The 19,497-nt window shown below is 35.2% G+C and overlaps 3 protein-coding genes across 8 annotated transcripts; 2 read left to right on the top strand and 1 right to left on the bottom strand.

Annotated features, from left to right (window-relative positions):
• LOC130730565 (magnesium transporter MRS2-I-like) lies at nucleotides 1-6,344 on the top strand. Of its 6 annotated transcripts, none has more exons than XR_009016375.1 (12): nucleotides 1-605; nucleotides 696-725; nucleotides 818-962; nucleotides 1,261-1,382; nucleotides 2,342-2,416; nucleotides 2,689-2,916; nucleotides 3,020-3,064; nucleotides 3,175-3,219; nucleotides 3,460-3,489; nucleotides 3,640-3,759; nucleotides 3,901-4,050; nucleotides 5,897-6,344. XR_009016375.1 is itself a non-coding variant. In XM_057582609.1 (11 exons), exons 1-11 carry the CDS (start codon nucleotides 360-362, stop codon nucleotides 3,985-3,987), a joined length of 1,173 nt encoding a protein of 390 aa, XP_057438592.1. In that variant the 5' UTR covers nucleotides 1-359; the 3' UTR covers nucleotides 3,988-4,331. The 6 variants fall into 6 exon arrangements, 2 of the variants coding, with proteins under 2 accessions (XP_057438592.1, XP_057438593.1); XR_009016374.1 differs by lacking the exon at nucleotides 5,897-6,344 and adding an exon at nucleotides 4,429-4,621; XM_057582609.1 differs by lacking the exon at nucleotides 5,897-6,344 and having other exon boundaries at nucleotides 3,901-4,331.
• Nucleotides 6,345-9,280: 2,936 nt separating this feature from the next.
• LOC130730564 (E3 ubiquitin protein ligase DRIP2-like) lies at nucleotides 9,281-16,392 on the top strand. The gene is made up of 8 exons (XM_057582608.1): nucleotides 9,281-9,547; nucleotides 9,641-9,888; nucleotides 10,621-10,720; nucleotides 11,906-12,233; nucleotides 12,396-12,838; nucleotides 12,952-13,002; nucleotides 15,182-15,254; nucleotides 15,831-16,392. The coding sequence occupies exons 2-8, from the start codon at nucleotides 9,774-9,776 to the stop codon at nucleotides 16,005-16,007; spliced, it is 1,287 nt and encodes a 428-aa protein (XP_057438591.1). The 5' UTR covers nucleotides 9,281-9,547; nucleotides 9,641-9,773; the 3' UTR covers nucleotides 16,008-16,392.
• A 1,970-nt stretch (nucleotides 16,393-18,362) lies between these two features.
• LOC130730563 (PRA1 family protein F3-like) lies at nucleotides 18,363-19,497 on the bottom strand. The gene has a single exon (XM_057582607.1). It carries the CDS (start codon nucleotides 19,297-19,299, stop codon nucleotides 18,664-18,666), a length of 636 nt encoding a protein of 211 aa, XP_057438590.1. The 5' UTR covers nucleotides 19,300-19,497; the 3' UTR covers nucleotides 18,363-18,663.

The following is a 19,497-nucleotide window of genomic DNA, read 5'->3' as shown; positions in this document are numbered from 1 at the left end:
TGGAGATGAAGAATGAGAAAGAAAGAGAAATTATGTTGGAATTACATGAAAGTGAGTAGGAGTGTTAAGAATGAAATTCTGTTTTGTAAATCTTTTTCACTTCCCTTCCAGTAACAAGTCACAACCACACCACCTGTCACCAAATCAAATCAACTCCATTCATGCACACAACTCAACACAACTCCTATGTAAAATTTCTTCACATGCCATCATTGTCCTCTCTCCCTCCTCATCTTCTCATTCCCTCACCTCATCCTCTTCTCTGCTCACCACTCACTCAACTAAATTTAATCCAACCCCACACTACTACTACTTCTCTTCAAACCACTTGAGTTACCAAACACTGAATTCTCTTCAAAATGGATCTTGCTGACTCTGCATCACTGGAACTTCAAGCTCCTTCTGCTGTAACGAAGAAAACTGCTGTTTTCAGAAGCTGGATTCTGCTAAACCATGACGGCGTAGCCACTCTTCTAGATGTAGACAAGTATGCTATTATGCGCCTGGTTGAAATCCATGCAAGAGACCTTCGAATTCTCGACCCTCTTCTCTCATATCCTTCCACCATTCTTGGCAGAGACAAAGTCATTGTTCTCAATTTAGAGGTAAAAAATCACTCTGTTTCTGTATCAACTCTTCTTTTTCCTTTTCTTTGTTGTTTCATGTAGGTTTGTTTGTTTGTTTGTTTTTTGCAGCACATAAAAGCTATTATCACTGCAGAAGAGGTATTATTTACAGGTTTCTTATCTTCTCCACACATGGAATATTCAGTAGTTTTCAATTTTCCAGAGCTAAATTTTTAGTGCCTTGATTGTAGGTGTTGCTTAGAGACCCTATGGATGATGATTTGATGCCGGTTATTGAAGAACTTCGGCGGCGGTTACCGATAGCAACTGCTGCTGGCCAAGGCCAAGGAGAAGAAGACACGGTTGCTCAAGATGGTGAAAGTGGAGAAGAAGATGGTGAGCTTGATTTGTGGGAATTATTTTAATTTAAAACTTTCCCCAAAGTTAATTTGGGCTTAAGAAGTTGCATATTTGAATACACGGCGGCAGAAATCACATTAAAACCAAAATCACGGTCGACAAGCTTGAAAGCTAAAGGAAGTTGATTTTGCCCACTGTGATTTTGGTTCGCCGTGGTTTTCGGCCATGTATTTAAACATAGACCAATGGGAAATAGTGTTGTCTTGTGTTTTGAATTTGGAGACTCTTTTTCTTTCTATAATGGTGGGAAATTGAATTATGGTTTGTGTTGTAGAGTTTCCATTTGAGTTCCGGGCCTTAGAAGTTGTGTTGGAGGCAATTTGCAGCTTCCTTGACGCAAGGACAAGAGAGTTAGAATCTGCTGCTTATCCAGCTTTGGATGAACTCACCTCCAAGGTAAATCAAGCCTTTGCAATGGATTGTGTGTGTGTGTGTTTTTATTTAAATACATATTTATTCTTTGTCATGTTTCATGGATTTTCCACCTTGGTACAAGAACATGGCTACTGAATTTATACTAATCCAATGATTAGCTGGGCAGAATTTGATTTCTCATCATCATACCTCCTTTTTTTATGTTTAAATCATTCTAAACAAATTCTGATGATATCATCACCAAAGCATGAGAATTCTTACAAGCTTAGAAGTTGGAATATCTTAATACCATTGTCAATTCATCAAAAAATAACAACATTAAAAATCTAAGGTGATAAAAACCTTTGGTCATAATTTTGTCATGCAATTTAGGAATGCCTCTAACATTATTTTTTTTGCAAATACGAAATTTTATTTTCATCCTAATCAGTCCTTAAACTTCAACTATTATATTGTAATAAGTCATTTTGTTAGCTTCAAAATAACTTATTAGTGGTAAATAAACTTTCATTCTTATCTACTTTAAACAATTGATTCATATTTTTTGTCTAGAAAATTATTTTATTTAGGAATTGTTCACTATTAATGAGTTAACATGATCTCTTATAATAATAACAAGTAAGAACAAAACTAGTCATAAATGTGCCAATTGGAAAAGGAATTAAAGTTTAAGGTAGCTCTAAGTATATTCCCCTGTTTTTTTTAATAGACACTTTCGAGATAGCAAAGGGGTTTTGGAGAGGAATATAGTTCTATGATCTATCTGAAAAGCTGCTTAAATTTATTTAATGTGGACCGGACCTAATACTAATTTCTTGTGTTAAACTTTAGGTTGCTTGTATACATCTCCAAATCTGTGATATCAAACCAAAAAGTTGATAATTAATTTATGATTTCCCATTATCTGTTGTCACAAAATTATATGTGAAATACTTTCTCCCCCTTCCATACTACTCTTGTTGACTGAGATTTGTGTCCAGATCAGCTGTCGTAATTTGGATAAAGTGCGAAAATTGAAAGGTGCAATGACAAGGTTAACAAATCGAGTTCAAAAGGTTTGTTTTTTTTTTTTTTGAACTCCAAAAGGTTTGTTGAAATAACTACATTTTACAACTATTTTTATCCCCTTCAATCTTAAGAAGTAAATTCCATTGTTTTGTTCTTCATTATATATATAATTGTGATCCAAAAAGAATGTTGTATAAGCATTGCTGTCTTCATTTCTTACATACTTAGCAGTAGTTTGCTGTCAAAGGTTTTCACTTTCCTGATCATTTTAGAACTCAGAATTTCCCTGTTTGCACTTACTTTGATAGCTTTCTTATAGATAAGAGATGAACTAGAAAACCTACTTGATGACGATGATGACATGGCTGAACTTTACTTATCAAGAAAGTTTGCTGCTTCATCCTCTCCCACAAGTAGCTCTTGTGATCCCAAATGGCTTCATAGCTCCCCAAATCCAGATTCAGAGATACATAATATATCAAATAAAACAAGTACAACAACAGTTGAAGGAGATAATGATGTTGAGGAGCTCGAAATGTTACTTGAGGTTATCAAAGTCTTCATCCTTAACTTTGGTGTGCAGATACTGTTTGATTAAATGACTTGATCTATATGGTGTATTAAGCTAAATGATATGCTGTGCTTTTCAGGCCTATTTCATGCAAATTGATGGAACATTAAACAAACTGAAAACAGTATGACCTGCATTTTCTTGTAACCTTCCCAACTTAATTATAATTTGAATTCTATCTTACATTATTAAGTGATAAACTTTCCTACTTGATACTTTTCCTCCCTATTTCAGCTGCGGGAGTATATTGATGACACGGAAGATTACATCAACATACAAGTAAGTTTTAGGCACAAAAGAAAGTTTTCTATATATATCTGCTGTTTGGATATCTGTAACATTCTGAATTTCCGCTGAAAGTGCTTTTAAATTTTCCTAACGGAAATCCAAACATTTACTAAGCATATCAAAATAGAGGGGCAAAGTTTTCCATTATATTGCTTAGCAGAATTTTCATACACCATTTATAGCAATATTAACAACACTTGGTGCTATGTTGCATATGCATGACATGTACAGCTTGACAATCACCGAAATCAACTGATTCAGGTATAAGCTTTTGGTCCCTCCCTTATGAGATTTTTTATGCCTAATCCTATACATACATTGTCTGAAGCATTAATTTGTCTCCAGAACCATATTTTATAATGTCTTTAAGTACTGCATTTAATGTTTATCCTTGTTCTACCTAAATGATAGCTAGAGCTCTTCCTCAGTTCTGGGACTGTTTCTCTGTCCATATGTTCATTGGTGGCAGCAATATTTGGTATGAACATTCCATATACATGGAGAGAAGGTCACGGATATATATTCAAATGGGTATGTATGTTAAGAAAGAAATATTCCAATTTTGACTAACATGTTTTGCCATATACATGCGTCTGTGTCTGAGAGAAAGAGAGTATGTCTTTTTTTTTCCTTCTGAATTTTGTTTTTTCCAATTGAAAATGATAAATTTAGGTGGTTATCTTTGCTGGAATGGTTTGTGCATCCTTGTTTTTATCCATAGCAGCTTATGCCAGACGCAAAGGCCTTGTTGGGTCTTGAATGTATAAAGATGAAACATCAGATTGATTGAGGGAAAAAGTGTACAAGAAGTGGACAAGTGAGGTCAGTATTGGTATATGGCAACAAAACAATACTACCATATTTGTGGTACCACTTACATTATGGCCTTTATGGGAACAATAGATTGTTTTATCATGTAGCTTTTCAGAAATAAAAGAAGCTTGTTTTATCTTGTAATGGCTTTTAGTTGAGCACGCAATACAAATTTGTTCTATGCAGGCAATAAAAAATTAGCTACTAATAGAATAGCTTTCAATTGCCAGGTTGTATGCACTATACAAGTTTTTTTATTTGCTAATTAATTTTCTAAAAAAATTACTTCAGGCGGTATCCAAGTGTTGCAAAAAATATTTCATTAGAGGACTATTTTACCTGCATCTTGTATATGCCATTATTATCTCATCTCTCTTTGCTTTTCAGATTGATTATGGTCCAATTCCATTTCCTCAGGATGCTAATCCATTATGCGCACGCCACTATCAATTATCATAATTATATTGTTAATATTCCCAGACAATTTCTGAATTTCGTGCCGTCTCACACCATCTTTGGTCCCATGATTATGAAATGGGTTATTATTAGTTGCATATATAATAATTGACCATTTTGTCTCTACTTATTTTGTAAAAAAATAAAACTACTTAAAATTGAACATAATTCTTCTTACTAATTGAAATGACTGTTCAGTTGAATGGGTAATGAGTGCCAATTACTTACACATTTGTGCATGTCTCTCAACTCACAGCACTAGAGTCTAGAGCCTAGAGGAGTGTTTTTTTGGTAAGCCAAATTGAATTAAATTAGCACAGTGCTAGAACCCAAATGCCATACTATAGAAAAAGAAGAAAGCAGCAGATGACAGTGAGTAGCCACTGCAAACTGCAAAAACCACTAGCAAGAAGGAAAGAAAGAGTTAACAACTGCTAGAGGAGTGTGAACTCGAGACACTGAGGCATGCATAGCAGCATAGGAGGGGACTGGTGAGGGACCAATTTTGCAGTTAATAAACAAAACACAAAGATCACATGTTATCACCTTGGTACTCCCGTTTTCAACAAAGCCAGTTGAACTATCTTTTCTTTTTGACTTTGCCAAGAAAGTCCTAGCTGAGCCACCAAATGCTTTTTTAGCCTATTAGCTGGAGACCTGGAGTAGATGGAGGCAGATAATTCTCTCCGACCCAACCAAACTTCAATGACATTATGGGTTGTTATTAACACCCCTAATCACATCCTCCACTTTTCATAAACCCAAAACTACCCTCATTAATTTAAAATACACACTCTCTTCCTCTTCAATATCATCTTCTTCCTCACTACCAGACACCCCCTCCCCTCCTCTTTATCTTCTTTTTCCTCACTACCTCCGCACCTTGAGCTTCATTTTCCTTCCTCACACCATTTGTTGTATTCTTCTCAATTTGGTAAATTCTCTTCAACTCTCTCCACTTTTGTGTGTACATTTCTCGATTTCATGTTGTCTATGATGAAGATTCCGCCATGACATAGGAGTTTCGTCGTACTTAGTTTTAGAAACTTGTAGTTTTAGGACAGTGTCGTGTTCTAAAACCCGATAGTCATGGTAGATAAGTGTGTATCGTGTTTTAGAACCTGATATTTTTATGGTAGTATCAGGTTCTGAAAATTGGTAGTGGTTGAAGATTATGGAGGATTGAAGTTTACCAGTTTTTCGAATATGTGAACTACTGAGGTCTAGAATCTGGTAACGTAAGAACATGTACATTTTCTTATACTACACGTTTCTAAAATCAGAGTTTGTTAGATACATAACTGATTTTGAAATTCGACACTTTTTGTTTTGTTTATTGTTTGCAATTGTCGTTTCAACTACATCTCATTTTTTTTATTTGCAAATCTATCGTGACTAGAACTTGAAGTGCATCATCAACGACATGTGGTCATGGAGAACGCATACCATCGAATGCATTTGCGTGTGTCGCTGTGCAGGTTGAGGGGTCAGCACTGGAGGAGGAGCAACTGCCACCATCGGCACCACCACAACAGGGAGAAGGGCACTCGATGAGGAGAAGACCACGAATGGAATTCGCAAAGGATTGTGGGCTACAAACTTAGGTTGGGGAGAATAGAACCCTAGTTGGGATGATTTCAGAAATTTAGGGTTATAAATTTAGTTTGGGGTTAATTTGGCTGCTAATTAAGTTAGTGAGTTGAGGTTAGTTTAGTGTTAAGTTCTTAACTTTAAGGTGGAAATGAAAGAAAAATGTAAAATAAAATTAACATAAGCTTCGTTAAACATGTAACTGTGCCACATATGACTGACAATGACACTTGGAAAATTTTTCACAACTCAACCTCTGGGGAGGACTAAAAGTGGTTATTTTTTGAACATTGGAGACATTTTTGCCAATTTGTTCTGGTGAACGACTAAAATCAAAACTCTTATATTTTACAATGACCAAAATCTTAGTCAATCTGAGAATTTTCATTTGATCATTAATCCAATATGTTACGAAGAAGAAAGCCAATATGCATATCTCATTGTCTTTCCAGAGTTCCCTCAAATATGTGAAGAAATCAACTCGATCATTCTCTTTTTTTTTTCATTTCCCTCTCATTCTTCTTATTTTGGAATTAGACGTTGGCACTAGTTGGTTGATTCGTTATGTCTTTATCTTTCTTAATTAATTGTAAAATGAATAATTAAAATTTAATTATAATCTATATACATTCTTAGAAAGTATATTACACAAAAAAATTACTAGAAAAGATATATATATAATGACTATATTCTTAAAATAAATTATCATGTATATTGGATTGAGTAAACTGTCTTTTGACACAAAATGCAACATTTTTATTTCAGTTTTTCTCTTCTTCTTTTTTCTTCAATTATACTCCCTCCATTCCTAATTATAAGACCTAATACAAAAAATTGCGCTTATTAAGAAAACATTAAATGTGTCTAATTAGTGTGTTGGTTTTTTAAAAATGCATACATTCTTCCATATTTACCCTTTGTTATTTTCTCTCACTAATAAATGGTAGGTGGTAATTAAAACTTTGGAATTGAAAACACATCATTAATGTAAGGGTTATATATGGAAGAGTAGAATATTTTTTGCTAAATTATTGTTAAAGGTCTTATATTTAGGAACTAGAAAATTTTAAAACTAAGTCTTATAATTAGGAACGGAGGGAGTACTAAATAACTTACAAAATCCGCACTATTTCTCGCTTATGTTTTTCTATTCATTTTCTTTCTTCCCTATTTATCTCATAATGAAAAAAACATTAATTTTTTTTACCCCTATTGTTGTACTAATTTTTATTGATGTGCTAAATTACTAGCTAAACAAGTTAGCTAATACTCCCTCCGTTCCTGATCTTTTGTTGTTTAAGGTTATGCACATTGTTTAAGAGTGCAATCATTGATATATTTATTGACATAAACATCCCTATTTAATGTTGAGTTAAAGTGAAGAAAGAGAATTATAGTTATTGGTTAAGAAACTTGATATGATTTTGATTGGTGAAAATAAGAGGTGGTAGGTGAGAGATATAGTATTAAATGAGGGTATACATGGAATAAATTGAGAAAAAATGCATTGGGTTTGTAAAACAACAAAAGTTTTGAAATTTAGACCAAAAGTTAAAACAACAAAAGATCAGGAACGGAGAGAGTAGTAATCGAGTTGCATGATTAGTGTTTTTGTAGACGCAAAAGCCATTTAAAACCTATTCATCACCTAACATGGGAAGAAAGAGTTACCTATCAATTCACCCATTGAAGTCTTTTTCTTTTTATAGTTTTGTCTTCCTTTTTTTAGTTGATCGTAATACACTGGGTCAAAGATATTTATTTGTTTTTTTTTTCCAAGCAACTTTTATTTAATCATTAATAAAAAAACGATGTGATTTCGGTGCATGTCAGATTCGATTCTATCAAACCGCAAAATATTTAGCAAAAGTAAAGCACTCTTCATTGGATTCAACACCCTTCAAGTTTCATTACACCCTTCTCCATATACAAATACAAATTAATTACAGAAATTACTAGTAGCTAATCTTTCTAAGCTTCTGTCTTTATGTCCCCTAAATCTCCATATTAACCCTATCTAATCTGCTATCATCTCTCGCATCGCATGACACGCCGCACCTTAACCCCGGCGCACGTTATCAAACCTCCCAACTTCCCCAGCTGTCGTTAGTTCAAGTTCAAGTGTGGAACTTGTGTCTTTAAAATATTCACTTTTTTTTTATTATGAAATTATCTCTAGTACACGTTTCCAAAAGCAAAAATAAAATTAAGATATTTAAATATGTTTTTGTCCTTACAAAATTGTGAATTATTAATTTTGGTCCTCAATTTTTTTTTAAATAAATTCTGAATTTGGGGGGAATATACATATTTGAGTCTCTAAAAGAAACTGAATCCAGAATCAATAACATAAAGTATAATTTTGAGGATTAAAAATGTTTCGTTCAGCTCTTAAGCCATGAAATCTTACGACACTACAGTAGACACACAAAAGGTTTGTTCTTAAACTAACACCATAAGGTCAGCATGCACGACTCGGTTCAGGAATATACCACTTAGACTTAACTGGTAGATTCTCCGAGCGGCCTCACAATGGGCGAGAGGAATTAATGAAGCATGACATCACCAAACCAATTGTGCGTCCGACAACTCCACTTAAGGGCTTCTCTCACACTTGCAGAGACTCAGGACATGAACATCAAGCCTATAAATACAGGTTTTGTCGTTCATTTACGTAATATGATATTTTTTTTTAAATTGAGGTACATGGTAGCATGCAGTAGTGAGTGAAGTTGTGGACTTGTGGATTCTCTCTTTACTCATTTACTGACAAAGTTAAAGCGACATATTGTCTTCTACAGGTGCGACAGAAGTCCATAGGTGGAGCTTCTAGGCGTGCGTCTTGGTGTCATCGTGCGTAAGTATTCATCTCAACCATTTGTGAGGCCGCTAAGACACTTTACCAACTAAGTTTGAGTGGTTTGTTTTTTAACTGGGTCAGGCAGGCGTCCTTATGATGTTAGCTTAAGAGTAAACCCTTGTGACTCAACTACAATGTCGTTAGGTCTCTTGGCTCAATAGCCGATCAGAACAGTAAATATCGTCATTTGGTGATTTCTAGAACTAAAATAATTTCAAAAAATTAGAGATGTATTAAAAGAAAACTTATTTTTAGGGACCAAAATCAACACTTGATCATTTTGTATGGAAAAAAAAACATATATAACCCAAATTAAAAACAAAAACAAAACACCCCAAAAGAAGCAAAGAAAAAGGAGAGAAGACATCAAGAAAGGAGAGAGAAACAAACACAAACACTTGGGTTTTGGTTTGGTTCATGCTCTTTTCACGAAGAGGTCCTCTCGATTCAGATCATCCTCAACAAACACAAACACCAAGCACAACAACACCACTTCCTCCCTCTTCCAAATCCATCGTAACCCACTTCTTCTCCACCGACCCATCTCTTCTTCTCGCCTCCAATCCTCTCAAACCAACCGTCCTTCACCGATCGCACCAGGTCCATTCCACGCTCCACCTTCATCTTCCTCTTCTTTGTTAATTCCTCGTTTTCTCCTTCCTTTTCCCTCACAATCCATGTTCAATAATGCAGGTGAATCATGATTGGACGTAAAAATTCTGGTCGTGATAGCATGCAGTTGCAGTTGCAGTTGCAGTGAGTGAACCTCTGAAGGTCGATACGTGAGACTGAGTGAGCGAGAAGCAGAAACAGAAGAAGGTGAACCATGCCGAATCCGGTGGTGAAGGTGAGGTGGAACACGATTGCAGCATGCATGACTTGCCCACTCTGCAACAAGCTATTCAAAGAAGCCACTACCATATCAGAGTGTCTTCACACGTGTAAGCATCTTCGATCTCCTTCAAATCTCCTTCATTTCTCTCAATCCCTTGTTAAATTTCCCAAATTTTGAGTCGTTTGTGAGTTTCTGCGTTGAGTTATCGCGTTTTCCATCTGGGTTTTACCTCTTTTGACTATTCACCCAGATGGGTTGAAAGGGGGAGGAAGATGCATCTGGTCTTTGCGTAACCAGAGAGATTCAATGGTTTTTTTCGTAATTTGATGCTTCTGAAAAAAAATTCTTTTTTTCTTTTTTCATTTTTTTTCCTCTCTTTCTCTCTCTATGAACCTTTGGAGGACGTGAATGCTGGTCAGAACTCAGAAGCATTATGGTTCAGATTGGCCAACTATTCAGGAGTTGAGTTATGTTGTGTTGTGCACTTGAGCTGTTTTCATTAATGTTCTAAGTGAAAAAGGTGTTTGAACTTTTGACTACAATCACCACTGTTCATTCTTTCTTCCACCAAGCTAGCATCAATCCTAGTCTTAGCATGCAAACATAACTGTCGTGGCAGAAACCAAACCAAGCACATTAATATTAGCATTTTGTTTCTTACATTTTGGCTGGTGGAGAATAGTTATATTGGTGTTTGTTATCTGTCCTAATTTGAAGTTAATTGATGGTCTAACTAGCTATCTTTGTGTGTACTTTTTTCAGAAGCTTTAAGCAACGTGTATTGTGTGCCCCATCTGACTGATTTTTTTTTTCTCTGTCATTTGTGGACTTTATGCAGTTTGCAGGAAGTGCATTTATGATAAACTTTCAGATGAGGAATTGGAATGCTGTCCAATTTGCAACATTGATTTGGGCTGTGTTCCACTTGAGAAACTGAGGTAATTAGACCCCTGCCTTTGACCAATTCCAAATTAAAATAAAAAGAGAATGCCCCTTTAAGTTGTTGAGTATGCATGTGAGGTGTTGATCTAACTTGGTATGCAATGGCAATAAGAGTTTATGTTTTGCAGCATGTCCTAATTATTGTGCTAAGGCTGCTAAAATGGAGATATATTACTATACAAGACAGAACCTTCCTTTTATAAATGAGTTAAATTGTTGATGTTGTTTATGATGCATTATAAAGCTGTTGAAAACTGTTGATCATTCGAAATAAAAGCTGTCATAGGTCACATTGTAACCAGATTTTCTTATGCTGATGCACTGACCTACAAGAACGAGGAGGGTTTATGTTATGATGATGCTATCAAGATTTTAGTTGTATCAAGTTTGTTGCTTTAGGAAAAACTAAGTTAAGAAGGATCTACTCCCTGCTTGAGAAATTGTCATAATAAAAAGCCTTCAGTTTGACACCTTTCAATAATTTAGTTGATATTTATATGTAGTAATGCTCGTAGAATAGTTTTTCTCACAGATCTTTGATATGTCTATTTATATATAGCACAATAAATGTGAAATGTTTTCAAGAGATATGAAATAAAAATTTAAAGTAACAGTAAATGGTAACTATTATGTTTTACTGGCAGAAGATTGCATTTAATAAATTTTTAATTGATCTTTTAGTTGAAAATAGAATATGGAGGAATAGAGTAAACTGGTCCTAGTAGTCTAGTACAGTTAAATGATGAAATGACTTGACACAGATAAGATGGGGATTATCACCTGTTTGATTCTAGCCCAATTGGTGATATTGTTGTTTGCTATCCTTGTCCAAATTTGATGTATTATCCAGTTAGCAAAGGACCATGATCATAAAAAGCAGAAAAAATCTGGACTTGAAAATATTTAGTGCTGAACTTGTGCCAAAGAATAGGCGTTATGATCATTGACCTGGTGAGTTTTGTAGAGGTAAGTGGAGGAGTAGGGAGTACTCTAAACTATCTGAACAGAAGTAGACCAGGAAGATAAGTTTTCTTTGAATAGTTCACCTGCATTGCTCTTCTAGATATCAGCCTTCGGTAATGGACAGATCAAGTATTTCAAAGAACACAAACACACAGATATTTATATTCTCTTTTGAATTGTCAAATGCTAAGTTACAGACCTTGGTTTCTGATTACCAGGCCAGACCACAATTTGCAAGATATGAGGGCCAAAATTTTCCCCTTAAAGGGAAGAAAGGCGAAGGCACCTGAAGTTGCCCCCTCAGTACCATTACCCGCTAGAAGAAAGGAGAGATCTCTTTCGTCTTTGGTGGTGATCACACCAAGGGCATCCGCGCAGGCAACCATGACAGGAAGAAGAACAAAACCTACAAGAAAGGCTAGTGGTCTGCGGTCCTCTAGTTTTTCCATCGAAAAGCCCATTAAAAAAGAGGAAGTATCAGGAGATCATCCTGAGAGTTCAAGCTCGCGGGACACTTCAAATAAGCTTCCTCAGAATACTGAACAGGTTAGGAAAGACAATCTAGCTTTCTCTTTGAGCCCTTGATACATTGTTCTGTTTCCTTGTTATATTATTTGTTTCCTTTGTTCTTTCTATATCCCAGGTTGTATTGCCATTTGTTTACTTATTACTTATACTCTTATGCTTGGATATTTTTTTTTGCTGCAGAGTTCGTCACCTTGCGGCGGTAGTCAATCCAAACCCAATAAAGAATCAGAGAATAGTGCCGAACCGTGGGATGCAAAATTGGATCTTTGGAAACCTTTGAATTTTTTAGTAGAGGTTGCTAGTAGGAGTAAATCTTTCAAGTCTAATGCGCAAGGGTCTGATGCTAAGCTAGAACCCATTCCAGTAAATGAGAGTGACTCTCAAGTGCAGAAAACCAAAAATAAGGAAAATAAACGCAAGGCAAAAGTTGAGAATGAAAGGATTAGCCCTCATCTTGTCTCTTCAGATACATCAAAACCTAATAAGTTGCGCAGAATACGGAAGAAAAAGGAGCCTGCTCTTGGGGAATCAGGCATATCACCCCAAGCTGTGCTGCATTCTTCGAGCAATAAACTCTTAAGGGATGGTCCAATTTGGTTCTCCTTAGTAGCTTCTGAAAACCAGTGAGCTATCATATCTCTGAAACTTAATAACTTGAAATCCTGTGCATCTTATATATGTTCTAAAATTTCTTTTTACCATATTTCTGTGAACTAATTTCAGACTAATGTTTTAGGGAAGGAGATGCACCTTTGCCCCAAATTCCTTCAAGTTATGTGAGAATAAAGTAAGAGCCTTCAGACTCTCTAAATCTATTGCAACTGTTCATTACTTATAGTTTTGATTTATTCCATGCTGTAGAGTAGGAATATTATGCTTGGAGCAATGTATAACACCATACAATACTGAATAATGTATTTTTATTTCAAAATGAAGTGTGTGTGTATTACATATATATATGTGTGTGTGTACATATATATATATATATATAGAGAGAGAGAGAGAGAGAGATATATAGATATATGTATTGTATGTATGTATGTATGTATGTATGTATGTATGTATGTATGTATGTATGTATGTATGTATGTATGTATGTATAAGATTGAGAAACAACCCCTTTCAACAGGGTACAGTAACCCGATCAGCAAAAACTGATATAAACCCAGCCCCTACAGAAAAACCTCCCGAAAACCCTATAGTCTGCACAATACTGAATAATGTATTTGTCCATCTCTGTACAGTTTGTCATGAATATTCATCTCTTAGTTAAGGCTATCTCCATATATTTAATCTAAAGCAACATATTGAATGACAGTAAAAGAAGTCAATCACTTTGACCTTTCATTAATTGTGCTTCAGCATCATGACAATGTCATAGCATTTCATCAATCTTACCAAGGAGAATACTTTTTTTTTATGGAAGGAGAATACTTTTTTTGACATCTTATTTACTTATTTAATAATCAACTTATGCTATAGTAAAAAATATAAACAGTAATTTTAAAAAAATTAAAAATTAAAACACATCCAATGAATTCTGGAGTTGGGATGCTGAAAGATTCTTTCTGAACCTCTGTATTTTAAGATAAGGAGAATGCTAATGAGTGCCCTTAGGGTACTAACTAAGGAAACAAAAGTACAAAATATTAATGAAAATTAATGCATTTATTAAATTGAAAATGAAAATAATAATTTAATTCTTGCTTTTTAAAGAAATTGGAAGCATCTATAAAGTGTATTAAAGGCCACTTAAGGGGGTCTATTTAGCAAGACCCTTTAGATAAACTGTAGTATAAACTAAAAATATTATCTCTATTGTCTTTCAATTCTTCCACCATTGGAGAATTTCACCTTCATTGTTAGCCATTTAGATTCTAATGTTTACTCAAAGATCACTCAGATACACTTATCTTCTATATCTCACCTATTCCATATTATCCTAGTTATCTGTAATACTTCAGGTTGGAGGCCATAATTGGGTAGGTCTTGGGAATTGGGACCAGCCCCAATTGTTTATATTAACTTAATGTAGACTTAAATAACCTCTTCATTAACCTTTTGATTTTGTCTTCTTTCTTCATTTCAGCACAATGCAGACTAACCCTTATCCCTGTAGTAGGTAACATGATTAACATATCTGTTTACTAACTTGATACTAGTCAGGGGTTGTCCAGATCAAGGAAATATATAAGCTAATATAGCATCATACAAATTAAAAAATGAAGTTCAATAATGGCCTATTTTATTTCTCCTCAAAGGAAAAGGGCCATGAGTATAGATAAATGACTAGCTGCGTGGATTTCAAACAATGTGCGTGCTTTCAAGAAATCCACAATCATACTTAGATGCTTTTTAAGGTCTTCCCCATGAATCAATTAGCATATGATTTCTCTCAATTAATTTCCTCTATTTCTGATGTGTTGTTTTTTGAAAAAAATCTTTGATGTCTCAAAGCCAAGGAATTAAAAGAATGCACATTTGTATGTGTTTTATCTAACTTCAGATTTCACATAAACTCTGCCAAGTCCTTACCTTCATGTGGGTGTAGTCCTCTTTTGAACCTTTAGAATAAAGTATTCCTATAGTCATTACATTTGCCCTAAGTTGGCTAATGAAGAGACTTACGATTTTTCGCAATATATATATATATATATATATATATATCAACTGTATAGAATATAAATGAGAGCATTTAAGTGTAGTTTATCAAAGTTTAGGCTTTCAATAAGGATTTTTGGATGTGATAGTGATTATATAATGCATCTATACCATGATAATCTGGGCTAAGAGTTTTAACTATCATGTTTAAATGGTTTCAACTAGCTACTAAATGACAGAAAAAGGTTTGAGAAACTATTTGAAGTTTTAACTCTACCTCTTATAAGGCTTCTTAAAATGTTGAGATCAATCTGAACTAGAATATGATATCTTGTCTAATATAATATCTCTTGTGTTTGCCACAGGGATGGAAGCTTACCTGTCTCATTTATCCAGAAGTACCTAATGAAGAAACTAGATCTGTCCAGTGAATCAGAGGTAATCCTCAGCTTGTAATATATGAAGATAATAAAAGAGGTTTAACAAAATTATGCTTGTGAGGAAAAAAATTAATCTAGACAATAAAATCTTTCAGGCTCAGTTGTTCCATCTAAAAGACATTGGTTTGTTAGGGAACAACAGGACCTGGAAGAATTTGTTGTCTTTTGTTTAACCTCTTTCGTGTCTGCACTTCCTTAAAGCATCACAATTTGATTGTCCATGATTTTTTCTACTTTTCAAGCTCATGTCATGCTTATCAAGATACTGCATGTTTGGAAATCATTCTACGATTGATTCTGAACTTAAAAATCAATTTTGAGTAGCTTCTGGGTTTCAGAATTGATTATGAGGAAAGAGAAGTTGATCCAAACATGCTTTACAGTATATGCAGTTCACTTTTATCACAACTTTAATTACATCGCTCATCTTTACAGTACATGATTCATACCAGCAACCTAGAATGACATCACCCTTTTCATGATATTTTTTGTGCAGCATAGGGATGAAAACAATTTACTTTAATAGATCCTAGTTTGCATTTTGCTTCATTCTTCATTTTAATTCAATTTGCAGGTTGAAATTAAATGTATGGGACAACCAGTGATCCCTACACTGCGGCTACACAATTTGGTCGAGTTGTGGCTCGATTCAGCAGCCTCCTCATCGCTCCGAATTCCAGCAACTATTGGGTCCTCAGCAAAGGATTTTGTCATGGTCCTGGCTTATGCTCGGAAGGTTTCACACCCTTGATGATGATTCCCCTTTCACATTTTTAATGCACCTTAAAAATCTTCATCACATCATTGTGCTGCATGTATGCTGAACATACATGTAGTAGCTCTGTCTTGGAGGATAAGAAAAGCCAAATAAATTATCAAGAAATTCATTCTCCATAAAAACATACCCTTCTGCCATTAGTCATGATCTGGTTGGTCGTTGTAATGATCATCACATCCTGATTTTTAAAGATTGTGCTTTATTTTTATTTTTAAATTTTGCACATTCCAATAATTTGGAGTGCACATGTGACTTAGATAGTATACCTAGCTGCAGGCCACCATACCTGCTTAGAAGAGTAGAGATAATTTATTCGGATTTTGACATTTGAATGAAGAGTTTTTGTTTTATTTTTTTATTTTTGTCTTCATTCTTTTAGTTGGGTATCCAATATGAATGACTTCTGCAGGCCAACAAATGAAGCATTGCTGAGTTTAGATCTGTATGTTCCAAATGGTGTAGACAGTCAATCATACAATCCCATTTTCATCATGGGCTGCATATTTGTTGTTTTAAAGAAGAAAGAAAAGAATTTTGTCTAACACATAGATATCTCCATGGGAAGCAATCATGTTTAAGCTGTGAACATTCACATCTTGGTGGGGTTAGCTATTTCAGTGATGTTTTTTCCCATATACAAAACTCAAACGTCTGCTCAACTGACATGTATTTGAAATTTTTTATTTTAAAATTTAACTTGCAGTAATTTTTCTACTTAAAGGTAAAACATAAATTATATTATTTTTATTAAAGTGTGGGTTTGGGAGCAATTAAGTTTGGTTAACAACTACTAAAAATTAACTTTGTTTTTTTTCTTTTGTATAACCACGTTGAAAATACATGTTATGTTATAAAATGTATTCTTCACCCCAGAATCATAGCAATGTTTGGATAAGAGTAAATTGTACCTCAAGAAAAGTTTGAAGACACCTTTTTTTTTTTGTTTGGTGTTTGCTATGATACCTTAACCCAAATCAAGGTATGGTACCCAAAATGAGATAATTCGATAATAAAGAAGCATGTACAAGTTATAATTTTGATGCTACTTTATCGTAGTGATGTAACGTTTCATTATTAGAGACATGAGATTTGTAGGTTGTGTTTTTTTAGGCTTTTTCCATCCGTCAATCATGGTCATTTTGCGCGTGTCTCAACCATTATCGTTCATCTCTACAACAAAACTATTTTTCATTAAAAACAAAATTCATGAGATGAAATTAATTGAATAGTAAAATGAAATGCGAAAATGTAAAATTTACCTAAAAAATATAATAACCATCTATTAAATTACTCAATGCGGGTACCATACCCAAAATATTTTATGGGTACCACAGAATTTACCTTATTTTTTTTTTGGTCAACGAAGAAGACACCTTATAGTCTTATTCAAATTTTATATTCTTCAAAGAATAATAAGACAGGATCGTGCTCTTTTCGTAGTAGTGTGTGCCTACTGCCTACTATTTACAGCTTGCTTAAATTTTATATTGCAGATATGGGCTATAGCAACATAAATGGGCCACACTTTTAGTAACCCGTAGGCTCAAACAACTGCTAGAATAACATGATGAAATCTTTTTTTAAATATTTGACCAACAACAAAATGATTTGTTAATGCAGTTGTAACCTGGTTAGGTGAAAATCATAAACCAAGCATCTATAAGTTATGGCTCACTTCTCACAAACATGGAATTACCAGATCTCAAGTATCCAAGATATTTGAGATTTTATATCCACAGGTTGCAAAAACTTCAAAAGTCTAGAGACTGCATAAAAGCATACGCGTTCCGTGGTTCTATTTTATGTTTATAGTATGAGACTATGAGCCTAGTATGTTTTATTAACTTTTACTTTCTTATAATCAATTGTGGAATCCTGAAACTAATTACAGAAGCTTCGTCTTATAATTGACTCTGCATTCATAATCAATTGTAAACACCTACTTAGTTCAAGACTATGCATCTTCGGGGAATAACATATGCAGATGCAGGTCTTAATCAATAAATCACATCTCAAAACAAAGAGAAGTCCACACTCTTTACCTTCTGTACAAACTCCAAATATTGATGGGGTATGCCATTTTGGAACATATATGTCCTTATTGCTATGGTCTGGGACATCCAGAAGTGTTGAACTAAATTAAAGTAAAGCCTTTATATAGTCCTTGAAAGATACATTCATTACTACTTTGTTGTCTTATAAATTAATATTCAAATTTCCAATAATTTTTTATCAAAAAAAAATTCCAATAATTTACTCTGTCCCTTTCTGACATGGTTTTGAAGAACTGGCATAGTGGCATTGACTATTTTAACACAAGCTTGAAAATATGCAAAGTATCAGAGAACCTTATATTAAAAAATTAACCTACCATCAATATTCAGAAACTGGAGGATGGCAGACTGAAATGTAGCTATGCTATAAATTGACAAGGAAAAAAAAATTTGCCCAGGATGAGCAACCTATTACAATGCCAAAGTGTATAAAAATCAAACTACACTAATTACATAATTGCTCACCAACATAGTCCTTACATCAGCAACGGAAATTCAACACACTACTTTCTTCTGAAAAATTGGTTTGTCCTTACTAAATGAGCATATATGTTTGCACAAATGAATGATTTATATTATGGCACTATGCCTGTACCCTTGGTTGGGGTACCCCCAACAAATGATGAAAGCAACCCTCCACCATAACCCTCATGCTCATCCACATACAAATCCTCCGTGCTCCTAAACGCAGCGTGCAACCCCACCAGAACCACCCCAACGACAATCGAAACCAAAACATTCACCCACACGCTGGTGAGTCCCAACGCCACAACCGTCACCACCGAGAGCGCCACCTCCACAGCCCTGTCGTCAACGGCGCGGCCGAACAGCACCAGCGGCTTGTCACGGTAGAAGTAGAGGAAGAACCAGGGGACAAGCGCGACCAGGAAGACGATGATCGATGTAGGGTGCCACAGGAGGCTGATGCCAATCACGGAGAGGACGATGTTGAAGTAGTTAACGCGGAAGTGGGTGAGGTTGCGCTTCACGCGCAACCTGGCTTCGCCGAGGGAGTAGGGGCGCGTGAATGAGTAGAGCGCGAAGACTTCCTCCCATGGGCGGCGCGTGGGGAAGACGGGGTTTGAGGTGGTGGTTGGGCGTGGGGGGAAGTGAAGGTTGGTGGAGTTGGAGGATGAGGGTGAAGGGAGGGAGCTGTATTTCTGTGGTGGTGGTGGTGCTGAAGATGAAGCAGATGATGAAGAAGAAGACATCACAGCATCACAGAGCAGTGATGAAACTGATCGAATTTTGAAGCTGTGGTTGCTGAGGAAGAAGATGAAGATTGAGAAAGGGGAAAGGTGCGTTGTGGGGAACAGTGGTGTCGTTTTATGTGTTTATGTGTTGTCGTTTGTTTGATAAGAAGAGATGCCAGCGAGCGAAGCGAACGAATGAAATGAAATCCAGGTGGG

This window comes from Lotus japonicus, chromosome 1 (assembly GCF_012489685.1).
Source record: "Lotus japonicus ecotype B-129 chromosome 1, LjGifu_v1.2".
Taxonomy (NCBI): Eukaryota; Viridiplantae; Streptophyta; class Magnoliopsida; order Fabales; family Fabaceae; genus Lotus; species Lotus japonicus.
Note: the sequence above shows the minus strand (reverse complement) of the source record. Positions and strands in the feature narration are given on the sequence as shown.